The sequence below is a fragment of the Lissotriton vulgaris genome, chromosome 4_1, assembly GCF_964263255.1.
Source record: "Lissotriton vulgaris chromosome 4_1, aLisVul1.2, whole genome shotgun sequence".
NCBI classification, from domain to species: Eukaryota; Metazoa; Chordata; class Amphibia; order Caudata; family Salamandridae; genus Lissotriton; species Lissotriton vulgaris.
The window spans coordinates 222,096,783-222,110,021 of NC_141691.1; the positions used below are offsets into that span (position 1 = coordinate 222,096,783).

The 13,239-nt window shown below is 41.2% G+C and overlaps 1 protein-coding gene across 2 annotated transcripts in view; it reads left to right on the forward strand.

The window, feature by feature from the left end:
• TMEM255A (transmembrane protein 255A) overlaps positions 1–13,239 on the forward strand; it is a 290,132-nt gene that overhangs the window by 265,646 nt on the left and 11,247 nt on the right. Inside the window, exons 7-8 of one of the 2 annotated variants that reach the window (XM_086918520.1) lie at positions 2,438–2,600; positions 9,757–9,900. In XM_086918520.1, coding sequence (XP_086774646.1) covers positions 2,438–2,600; positions 9,757–9,900 — 307 coding nt within the window. The remainder of the gene's footprint in view (positions 1–2,437; positions 2,601–9,756; positions 9,901–13,239) is intronic. The other variant, XM_086918521.1, reaches the window with a different exon arrangement.

Consider the following 13,239-nt stretch of genomic DNA (forward strand, 5'->3'; position numbering starts at 1 on the left):
TCCCCTGTTTGTGGTCAGTCCACTTGATCTAGACAGGAAAATCTATTGTGATGCATGATATTGGTTGGAACAGGGGGTAGGTAATGCTTTGATCTATAACGTGAACCATCTACAGCAAAGCCTACTCTAGTCCACCCTTGCTCCCTCCCCGCCTCCGTGTTGCAAATGTTTGGATAGAAGTGAGAGATTTGTTCATCCCACCTGCTGGTCTTAGAGATAGAATTATTCGGTTAGCGCATTCTGGGCATCCTGGTGAAGCTGTTGAAGTGTCATTACTGGTGGCCTTGTTTAGATGCCTCTGTGGAAAGATTCATTGATAACTGTTCTATTTACATCAATTCTGATAAGCACTGGAAGGTTGCTTCTGAACCGTTGTCTTTAGATAGTGGTCCTACAGGTCCTTGGCAAAGACTTTCTATTGATTTTTCTGGACCTTTTGAATGTCTGGGTACAGAGATGAGGTTTCTCATTGTTTTAATTGATGATTTTTCAAGTGGATTTATTTTTCTTTTGTAGAACATCCTACCACTGATGAAGTTGTGTGTTTTTTGGACAACATTTTTAGGGTTGAGGGAGCACCTGCTTCTTTGATGTCGGACAATGGGGCCCAATTTGTTTCCAGTAAGATGCAAGTTTTTTTGAATAAGTTTGGTGTTACTGCTGTTAGAGCTCCTCTTTATAGCCCTCGCTCCAATGGTCAGGTGGAGAGGGCTAACAGATTTTTTAAGGAGGGCGTTCAGGCCGCTTTAGAGAGCAAACTTGATGTGTTGGAGTTTTTAAGGGAGAAGATTTGGAGTTACCACTTGACTCCCAATTCTTGCACTGGTATCTCTCCTTATTTTTTAATGAGAGGTAGAGAACCTAGATGCATGTTCATGCCTTTAATTGGCAATGCTAAATCTAATAAGATCAGTTTGGAGGATTCCATCATTAAGGCCAGGGACAATATTTATTCTGCTCGTTTGTCTGGTAAGGCTTATCATGATTTGTCCCATCATTCTAAGAACAAAAATGTTACTATTGGCGACTGGGTGAGAATTGTTAAACCATCTTTTACTCCCAAGGGTTCTTCTAAGTTCTCTGAACCCTTTCAAGTAGAGGACGTCACCAACTCTACTGTCTTGCTTAAGGACAAGGGTTGGTGGAGCAAGAGTTCTGTGATAGTTCTTAAACCTGGCCAAGAACGTTTCTTTTCCAAAATGGGAGATGGTGCCTTGTTTAATGATGTTGCTCTTTCTAATGACAATGACAATGCTTGTTCTGTTTCTGAATCTGCTCATTCCAGTGACAATGCTGAGAAATGTCTTGATCCTGTTCCTGACAGTGCCTGTTTGCCTCCCTCTGATCTTGCGGACACTGATCTTGGGAATGATACTTCTTTGAATTCCTCTGTTCTGGATGTTCCTATTTCATCTAGAAGAAATGTCAAATTGCCTAAGAAATTTTGTGATTATGTTTTAGATTAATTTTGTTTTTTTTGTTTTGTTTGTTTTATTTTGTTGAGAAAGGAACATGTGGTATATGTCTTCTATTTCTATTGTAGTTTTCCCTTTCATTTAGCCTTGTAGTTCTGTTATCTCTTTTAGATTCTTTGCTATGTAATTCAGAATCCTTTTGTTGTAACCTAGTGATCTAGATTCTACTTCAGTGAAGCGGTTGGAGCTGAACTGGAGAGATGCCTGGACTCTAGCACCAGTGGGTCTTAGTACTACTTTAAGAATAAATAACTTAAAACCTTATTTCTGCCTCCTCCCGCTCTTTACAGTTCCATGAGACCAACCTGATATCATGATGTGGGTCACGACTAAAAGTAGATAATAAAATTGAAGGACTGACTGCTCCAATTGTGAGCTACTTGATACTCTGGCTTTGAGACGCCGATATGTCCATCTGCCAGTCCATGTTCTCCATTGAGTCAAGGGCCGAGTACACAGAATTTTTTAGTTTTGGCTCATATTCTGGACACGTACTAGAATGCAGTCACCCATCATGTATAGGCAGTACTCTGAAGCTTGTTCCTTCCATCCCATGGCACATGGTCTACTTTAACATCTTTCCATCAGTTAGCTACTTCTAGAGATGCATGGGAAGCATGTGTTGGAAGAGTTGGGACAAAAAGAAGACAAGTGCATGTGTCCTTTGCCTTATTATAACCAACTCATTCTGCTACCACCCATGAAGTGGTGCTACTCCCAAACATTATCAATGGTTCACAGTGTTACAATTAAGATCTCAGAATTTACAAAATGGAGAATGCAGTTTCCTAAACATCCTAGATTCCTAATTCATCTTTTCACAAAACCCCTAAACAAGCTTTATTTCCTCAGCAACGTGTTATGAAGTCTAAGGAAGGTTGTCTGCTTCTGTTGTAGTGTGGTATATCAATGCGTAATTGTGTTTATATGTGAATTCTGTCCTTTGTCTTTCCTCAAATCAGCAGATCAGGAAGTTCCAGCCAGTATTATGAATATATTGATGTGAATGACTGCCAGGATGTCATTCATCTTTACCATTTGCTGTGGTCAGCAACAATCCTAAATATTGTGGGATTATTCCTAGGAATCATCACTGCTGCTGTTCTTGGAGGATTTACAGACGCGGTATGAGGCTTCAGTCTGTCTTAAAAATAAAGATTTGTGTATTTGATACAGCACAATAGTTAATAGTAAATTCATCTATATATAATATTTCTAATATGCTGGAAACAATGTGATGTATTTAAATGTAAATAAGGTATACCATGGTAAAATTGGTGTATTATGAAACTTCCTTACTTCTTTTGGAAGCATCTTATCATATAGTTGTGCTGTATAAATGTGATTATTTTAATGTAATTGCCAATTTTCAAATGCCGCTTTCGTTGCAAAATCCAAAAACTAACCTCAAAATATTAGGGCCAGATTTAGAGTTTGGTGGGCACGGTACTACATCACAAATATAACACTACCGTCTCCGCCATACCCTCGGTCCGCTCGCACAATTCTGAGTTCAGTGGATTATCAGTTTTCTGACAGTGGTGCCCCCCGTCTCTGGCCTGACAGATTTGGAGCTGTCGAAGTAAAGTTAGGAGATCGACGCACCTTATTTAAAGCGGTTGGTGTGATGGCTTTTGTCTTTTGTCCGTCACCTCCACGAAAAACATGTAGATCTTGGGGAGAACTTGCAGCCACAAACAGGGTACAAAAACTTCCTGGGTGTGGGGTCATTAGGTATTTGTTTTTGAAAACCAAAAAGTTTGGTGGACGAGCTTCAAACTCGAAGATGGCTATCCAAACAACTTTTCGTATCTTCAGAGGAACCAATTTCTCTGAAGCAACAGAGATCACTACTGGGCTATCGGTGATCACTAAATTGGGCGGTTGGAAGGCTGAAATGATGGCAGACATAATGTCTTCCAACATTCTGGCTGACAGACAACTGCCTGCCAAACCCTAAATTAGGCCTTTAGTGTTTCAGAAAAGTCTGCCAGATTCTGACAAGAATTCAGATATGTTCTCTAGCAGGCTTACGTCAAAATTTCCAGAAAATGTAGACATACAGAAAATGTTAGGAGTAATCCTGGAAATCTGTAACAGTTGCATAATTCCAAGAATTAGTGGTTCAGAAATTCTTTTTGAATGCCAAGCTACTCACTTACAAAGGCATTTCTACATGTGTAAACCTTAGCAAGTGTACAGTTCCCACACAAATGTGACGCCCACGTGCAGCTGCACTTGTGCACTTTGGGCCTCATTTATGAGACCCCTTGCGCCACCAGAACATCACTTTTTTGATGTTCGGTGGTGCAGGAGCCAGCTACATATTTACGAGGCAGCACTAAGCCACTTTTTAAGGTTTAATGCTGCCTTGTAAATATTGTTCCGTTTAACACGGTTGTCTGTGTAAAAGGGGCATGCAATGGATGTTGCTACGGGTGTTCCCAGCAACTTCCATGGCTTTTTGACACTCCTCAGATTTACAAGAAATCGTAACTCTGAGAAAGTGCCAAAAACGCGTGCCTCCCCAAGCACAACCAGGAGGAATATCTGTATTTTTCCTTGGTTTTCCTTTTCTATGTGTGCTGCATTTTGCAGCATACATAGAAAGAGGAAAAAGCCTTTTGTGATTGTTTTTGTGCAGGAAGTCTTCCCTTCCTGCACAAACATAATCATCCCTGCAACGGTGCAAAGGTGCCTTGGTTGGCGCATGGCAGCCCATTGTGCCCGGCGCAGGGAAAAAGGACAGGAATGTGAGGTATCTGATAGATATGGCACATTCCTACCTTTTTCTTTTGCCGAAGTGCAGCGCCGCAGGAAGGGCTGCGATCCTGCCCTATGGCAAAACCTCATAAATGAGGCCCTTTGTTTCTGTATGTGGAGGATAGTTTTTCCAATGCAGAATCCACCTTCTCTCATGTATGTGGGCATTCACCTACTCCCAAAGTAATGCCCATACTCGAAAGCCCATAAAACACACTGCTTGGGACAGATTTTCTTTGTAAAGTATTTGAACAAATCAATTTACTAGTGAAAATTCACTTTTTACAAAGGAATCCATCAATGTATGCTTGTTGATGGTGTTTGCATACTTAAGTTGTACTTACTTATGTATGCGTATACCAGAATTAATTACTCTACACTATTTTGGGTGAGTTAGATGAAGCTGGATTACCCTCTTTAAAGTAGAAGGTAGAAATTAAATTATAGTTTAAAAACCAAACCCAAGCTAAAAGGGACTTTATGTATCTGCTCAGTTATGCAGGGCCAGAGGTAAGGAGAACGGATTTCTATATTCCGGAGGCCTCTCTACACTTATGCCAGACACAGTAGAAAGAGATCACATTATCATTTTCTGTTCCTCCTGTTTATTGTGCCAAGAACTGGTAACACTGTAATATGCTTGCATGACACTGGTCTTCCTTTCTGCTGACTACACGTGCAAAGCTGTTCAGTACTATTGAGTGGTACACTAGATATTTCAATCCATCTATCAGGGTAAGCTGCCAAAAGGCCAAGGGCCAGATGTAGGAAGGCTATTACTGGTCGGTAACGGCCGAAATCGGCCGTTACCGACCGGTAATAGCCTTTTCAGATGTAGGTGGTATATTTACAGATTTGGTAAATAACGAATCGGTATTTACCGATTAGGTATTTACCGAATCATCATTTACCGATTCGGTATTTACCGAATCGGTAAATGAGATATAGGAAGCACTTTAAAGAGTGCTTTTGTGCTTTAAGGATTCGTTATTTACCACCAACTATTAGTTGGTGGTAAATAACGAATACCTGTGTAAATGCAAATCTGTGCATTTACACCTGTGCCATGTGACAGACAGACATGCCCTTAGGGCATGTATGTGAGCCACATGTGCACACCAGCACTATTCAGGGGTGCAACAGGGTGTCAAAGTGACACCCTGCCACCCTTGACTCTTTCCCAATTTTACCGAATCAGTATTTACCGATTCGGTAATTGCCATTCATTCCTATGGGCCTCTAGGCCCATAGGAATGAATGGCAATTACCGAATCGGTAAATACCGAATCGGTAAATACCGATTCGGTAAATACTGAAACTTAACGATTCGGTTTTTTTACCGACTTTTTATCTACATTCCATTTACCGATTCGAAAATACTGAATCGGTAAAATTCGGTATTTTCGAATCGGTAAATTACAATTACTTACATCTAGCCCTAAATTCTTAATACCGTAGTACAACAATATTCAAGCCAGAATGTCGAGTACAAAATATCATGGATGTAAATACTAACAGGTAATTATAGGTTTACTGTAAGTTATTCCACCTGTATGCCCCTGACATTATTTAACTTCAATGTACGAAGATGTGGAGTGTTGGAGAGTAAATGTGTACTTACTGCTATGCACTTGTCTTCATGATATTTTGGTGGTCTAAATTCTGGCCACTATATTTTTGTAGCACAACATTTTGGTGCTCAATAATCTGACAAGCAACCGTACATTAGCAACAGTAGGAAAACTGACAATCCTGACCTGGAATGAAGCAAAAATGCCAAATACAGAAAGAATGTGAAAAATATGTGAGGTCTGCATGGACTTAATGATTACACTAGCAGAAGAAGAAAAGAGCTGAATGTAGGTCCATTGTTGATATCCCATTTTTCAGCATTGAATGGCACACAGGAAAAGTTGCTCTTGGCATTTCCAGCTACAACGCTGCATTAATGGTCTTCATTTACAATCGCTGAATCATAACAAAAGAAGCTGATGCCTGAAGCATTTGCATATAGAGATCTCTCTTACCTAGGTCATACTTCTTCCACATCGCTTTTATTGCTTCCTTATATATATAGAGGAGACTGTCACTGAATTCAGTTAGCACCATTGGTTGTCTTAAAAACATGCTCAATGCTGAGCTACAGGAGGTTGTGAGACTGGTCCAGGTGAGGATTCCTTCAACTATTCACCTACTGTAGCAGAAAAGCAAAGACTATTGGTTGTTTTTATAAAACCCTGTTGAAGAATGGTGGAGTACCCAAAAACACTGTTCCCTATGAACCGATTTAGCACAGTGGTGTGGTCCATGCACTGTCAGAGACCGGCAGGTTCAGAGGGGCCTCCAGGCTTTTATTGTGCCTTGCAAAACAGTATTTTGGTGGTAGTGTTTCTCAAAATGAGAAAACGTCAGCGCCTTGAAGTAATAAAAATCTCTAAACACGTCTACGTGTATTATTACTCTTAAACAGTTCTTAGTGTGAGGTGCACTATTAACCTGTAAAACACCCACCACCAGGAGTGTTAAATTAGCAAAAAAGGAAATCTTTCGCTAATGTTAAGTATCAAGTAGAAAACAGGCATAAATCAAGCACCCTCACGAGTTGTGTAAAGGTCCAAATAATGATCATAAGTCTGTAGAATAAAGTTCATCAATAAGAGATATATTTTCCAAAATATGGATCCAGAGTCAGGCGTTAGACTTCAAATCTTTTATTTCATAATCATTTAAAATTATTTCCAGCTTGTCCTGCCGACACGTGTTTCGTCTCCTTTGAGACTTTTTCAAGGCCAAAAGGATGAGAAGAGTGTAGTGGTATTGGGCATCACGATTCTTGTTCTCAAAGGTTGAGGAGGCCAAGTTCTACGATCACACCAAAAGTGTTGTTCCTAAAGGTGAGATTTCCTAGGTACACAATCTTTATAATCCGGTATCCTGGTGTATATTCCTAGTGGACACGAACTGGCATCCAAAGCAATGGTAGTGCGTAAGGAAAAATAGACTTAGTTACTCAGAAATCATGCTTCGTGAAGGTGAGTTCTAGTATTCTTAACATTGACAGAAGACCATGATAAGTCCCTCGTCCGTCGCAGCGTCACCGCACCACCTCCACTGCTGTCAGTTATTGTGCCTTGCTGATGTCCACCTTCGAAAAGCCATACAATCCCAGATCATGGACTGCATTCACCTAACATGAGGGTCCTAAGTCTGCTTCAAAGGCCTTTGCTGAGCTTAAAGAAGCATTTGAGAAGAGGTGGCCTCATCAGAAGGTCATCCCCTGCCTTGTTCCCACAACTTCCTTCCTTAGCCCCTCACTTTCCTGCTCCTTTCCCTCCAGGGTTACATTTGTCCAGCCAGTCTTAAATCTGTGGCTGTCCCTTTGCAGCAATATCAGGATCTCCTCTCATCCAACAAAGGATGCTTTATTTCAGGTTGGCCAACTGAAAAGTCATCTTTATATGTTCTCAAAATGTAATGACAAACTCGACTACAGTCTGCTAGGATCTGTGGCTCGACTTAATAAAGAAGTTGTCCGCTTAATACTATCAATCCTTATATTCTAAAGTGCCAGTCGATCGTAGAAGTTCTTAAGAGAGGCAAAACTAACCTGGCTGATCATTAAAGACAAAGACAAGTATACATCATCTGTCACTAAACAAGAGATGCCACAACCTATTGTACTTTTAAAACTTTACAAGCATTGGGTCTTCCCTTCAGTGAGGTTTATCTCATATTCAAGCCAGGTTTAGTGATAATGTTAAAAAAGCTATTTTAATACAATTCTAAAACATTCTGTGACATGGTTGATTGTTAACCTCGAAAGGAACAGGATTATTGCAAAGTATAGGCCAATTTTCCTGCACAAATGTGAATTCATTATTTTAACTGTAAGCGAATTCATGAATTTCAGCCATGCTTTCCAGAGGTGAGCCATGGACATGCAGATCGACATATGATACTTCACATAGAATTGGATGATTTTCAAAGCTACCCATGATTCATGTCAGCACAAATGAGGAGAACACCTTTGACTGCGTTAGTTGAGCTTTCTTGCACAGGACACTGAAACCTTACGATGACCCCAACATTTTTATGTGCTTAATAGGTTTGCCATTCTTGAGCTATGGCTTTAATGAAAAGATAGGTAGCAATTGAAAAAATTTGTAACACTGATTCAATGGTCTCTTTCTCGTTCTTTCTTCTCTCCCGCTTTTTGGTCTCCCAATTTTTTCTGTATGAGAGTGAGTCCACATGGTACATATACGGATATTTAGACACCGATATTTGCAGATAGCATTGTGGATTCAGGAAACCAAGAATGTTTTTCTATCCTTTTTTACATTTCTTGAATGAAGACTCCAATAATAATTCTGCTTGGAGGGTGTTAGGAATCCTTATAGCTTGGGTGATTAGTCTATGGCCACACGTGGTGGTGGTCGAAATGCTGTAGGTCTGAGCAATCCCCTATTCACTGGCCTTTATTTTTGTACTTGCAGAAAATGATATTTAGGGCCAGATGTAGGAAGGCTATTACCGGTCGGAAATGGCCGAAATCGGCCATTACCGACCGGTAATAGGCTTTTCCTATGTAGGTGGCAAATTTAACGATTCGGTAAATACCGAATCGGTATTTACTAATTCGGTATTTATTGAATCATCATTTACTGATTCGGTATTTACCGAATCGGTAAATGACATGTAGGAAGCACTTTGAAGAGTGCTTCTGTGCCTTAAGTATTCGTTATTTACCACCAACTATTAGTTGGTGGTAAGTAAGGAATAATGTGTGCGTTTACACCAGTGCCATGTGGCAGACACACATGCCCTTAGGGCATGTGTGTATACCACATGTGCACACCAGCACTATTCAGGGGTGCAACAGGGTGTCAAAGTAAACACCCTGCCACCCTTGACTCTTTGAATGACAATTACCGAATCAGTAAATACCGATTCGGTAAATACCGAATCTTAATGATTCGGTATTTTTTACCGATTTTTTTACCCACATAGCATTTACTGATTCGAAAATACAGAATTGGTAAAATTCGGTATTTTCGAATCAGTAAATTTAAATTACCTACATCTAGCCCTTAGTCTTGATATACAGCAGAACAATGACATGCCAGCAGTGATTTAGGATGCACAGGCACTTGAACTATATTTGATGGTCCACATCCAGCTAAAGCAGAAATTATGTTCTTTTTAAACTTCCACACAGGCCTTTTTAAGTTATGGATTGGAGGTACACAATATATTCACATGATTTCTAGGAAAGCGCTGTCTTCTGTGATGATTGTATTTATCCACATTTCCATTGTAGGACTAAAGGATTATGCAGTTTTTTTCTCAAGTCATATCTTTATTGCCAGTCTTGCTGCTGGAAACAGGAACCGACTCTGGAGCCTGTACGACTGCATGCATGTACTGCAAATGTTGGCTTGTATACGTCACAGAATGCGAACAGAAACTATAATGTAGTGTGCAATTAATTTTAATGCATGTTTCATATACCACTCAGGCACCAGGTCTTTCAACAATTAGTTGTACGACGGAAACTCCTCGACCAACAGTATCGTACAATTCAAGCCCACCAGTGCCAGCCTACAATACCTACTATCACAGCACTCCGCATCTGCCACCGTACACAGCCTACGACTTGCAGGTATGTTTGGAAAGCCTCAGGTGAATATATCTTGTTTGCTTCGTTTTTTGGACACAATGATGTGAATGTAGATCACAAAGAGCCCTGGATAACTGAACCTAGATTTCAACTAACACCTTCAGCGTAGAAAACCCAAAGACCCAGGAATACACAACCTGATTTACCTACTTTCAAGGTCGATAAAATCAATATCAATCATGACAGACAACAAGAGTTCACCATAAAACATACAATTCAAACATTTCATTATGTTATGGTAAATGAGGACCTGATTACGAGTTTGGAGGATGGGATACTCCGTCACAAACATGATAGATCTCCTGTCAGCCAAATTACAGTTCCATTCGCCAAATTACAAGTTCCGTAGGATATAATGGAATTGTAATTTGGCGGGCGGGATATCCCATCACGTTTGTGACAGAGTAACCCTCTCCGCCAAACTCGTAATCACAGTGTTTAATTTGTGCCGGTGCTTTCTGGTGGTCAGCACTGGCACTTAATTGCCAGCACCGGGGCATATGACTGTCTGCCACATGGTAGTGGTGTCTGCCAATTTAGGTACAAGCACATCAACTTGTTTATTATTTCAATTTACATTTCCAATGATTGGTATTTGCCTACAAAGCTATTCTTATAGCTTCTGGGCCCTGTAATAGTATGAATTGTCACACTTTAAAGAGTGTGATGATTTGTAGTGTGTTGGTGCTGTCAGTGGCAGGACTGCCAGTAGCAACGGATGGTTCAAGTTCTAGTGTCCTCCTGTCGAGGGCCCCGGCACTACGTTTTTTTACAAATTAAGCACTGCAATCAGGCCATACATTTGTAGAATACCTAAGTCACCAATTGAGTTGATAGGAAGAGAACAAATAAGCAATGGCTAATCCAATCAGCCTAACAATTACACCTCTGTTAACAGTGACAAAAGCCTGGGTCTTCCTCAGCTCTAGGATGAGCTAATACCACAATGTGGGTACGAGGACTAAGAGCTTTCAGCCACCCGAGATGAAAGTACAACATAAAAAGGATACTTTTTTATTATTTAAATATGTAAAGGGTGTGCTGCTTTGTTATCCAAATAGACAATGAAAAAGAACGTTACGCCAGTTTCTCATTTGATGTTCTGTCCTTGAAAGTAAAATTATAAAAGAGTTAAAAAAGTTTTGTGTATCACCCAGAACTCTTTTAATAAACAGTTTGATATTTTGTTTATAACATGCATTTCCCTGACGCTACATAACTGTATAAGTAAAAGTAATGGCCCACATTCACAAACAGTTCTGAAATTGGCACCCACAGAGCTGATTTACGGAGTAGGTAAAGGTTTCCAAGAGTACAAATGGCTTTCACACCCTGGAAGCCGCAATTCGGGCCACTAACATTTAATTGTGCACAATATTTCATTGTCATAAGTGGTTATTGCAAATTAAGTGAATGGATATACAAATGCATGCCCATCTTTTATGAACATTTTGCACTTGTAAATCAAGCCATCTTTGTAAGCTGAAGGCAGAAATGGCTTTGTAAATAGGACCAAATGTCTTTCAGAAATCTGACAATAGGTTTGTTGACACTACTTGATGTTAGAGAAAGAATAATCTGAGCATATGTTTGATTGTATTAGAATTGGACTAAGCAACATGGCGCCTTAATGTCAAAGCACTCTCTTCTTGTCTATGAATTTGTGATTGATTGATTTGGCAATTTATAAAGCGCGAACAAATGCCTGAAGGTGTCAGTAATCAACCACGCATTTTAATGGCCTTTTTGAACAATATAATCCCCCCATGGCGTAGCTAGGCCTTAGGCCGCCTGTGCAGCCGCGGTCGGTAGTGGGAGTTCCTGCCGGGCGGTGACGTGGGGAGGGGAAGGGGCAGGGTGGGGGGTAGTAATCTATGGATTACGGAGAATTACAGGTAAGTAAACATATAAAGAAATACATCGAATTTCGTTGCGTGCACTGCATCCCCAAATGCGATGCAGTGCATGCAACAAAATTGGTTTTTATTTATTTATATGTTTACTTACCTGTAAGCCTCCGTAATCCATAGATTAATACCCCTCACCCTGCCCCTCCCCCTCCCCATGTCAACGCCTGGCAGGTACTCCCACTACCGACTGCGCCTGTGGCGGTCCCTTGAAGAGGTGCTGATGATTCATGCAGTAAGAGCAGGGGGCGCCGCCCCCAAAATTTATGCTGCCTGGGGCGGTCTGCCCCTACCGCCCCTCCTCGCTACGCCGCTGTAATCCCCCCGCCTTAGGTTTTTTGCTTCTGGGGACCTTTATTCTTTGATCTCACCTATGACTCCTACTAGCTCAATCTCATTCATTGTAAACTCAGGTAAAATGGTTGGCTGCAGAGCTGGACCAAGAGACTCAGCTGGTTACACATGATCATGTGTGCATCCCATGTGCAGCTGAGCACGTGGGGCTATGTCTAACGCAGTCCAGTATCTGCGCGCAGGTCGCCTGTTGCAGATAGGACTTTTGATATATTGTTTATGGCCTATACACGTCTTATAGATTAGTTGGATTTCAAAATAAAATATTCCCATTTCTTCTTGACTACAGTATGAGCCTGCAGTGCTTCATGGTGAGTCTGTGGTGCTTCAGTGTGAGTCTGCAGTCCTTCAGTATGAGCCTGCAGTGCTTCAGTGTGAGTCTGCAGTGCTTCAGTATGAGCCTTCAGTGCTTCAGTATGAGTCTGCAGTTCTTCAGTATGAGCCTGCAGTGCTTCAGTGTGAGTCTGCAGTGCTTCAGTATGAGCCTGCAGTGCTTCAGTATGAGCCTGCAGTGCTTCAGTGTGAGTCTGCAGTGCTTCAGTATGAGCCTGCAGTGCTTCAGTATGAGCCTGCAGTGCTTCAGTGTGAGTCTGCAGTGCTTCAGTATGAGCCTGCAGTGCTTCAGTATGAGCCTGATGTGTTTCAGTATGAGCCTGCAGTGCTTCAGTATGAGCCTGATGTGTTTCAGTATGAGCCTGCAGTGCTTCACTGTGGGTCTGTGGTGATTCAGTATGAGCCTGCAGTGCTTCAGTATGAGCCTGCAGTGCTTCAGTGTGAGCCTGCAGTGCTTCAGTGTGAGTCTGCAGTGCTTCAGTATGAGCCTGCAGTGCTTCAGTGTGAGTCTGCAGTGCTTCAGTATGAGCCTGCAGTGCTTCAGTATCAGTCTGCAGTGCTTCAGTATGAGCCTGCAGTGCTTCAGTATGAGCCTGCAGTGCTTCATTGTGAGTCTGTGGTGCTTTACTGTATTCATCCTGTCCGAGGAAGCTGCACAAACGTAACATCTCTGCATTTGCAGAACCTAGAGAAAATGTAATGTCTATTTCTATATGTAAAAAATGGT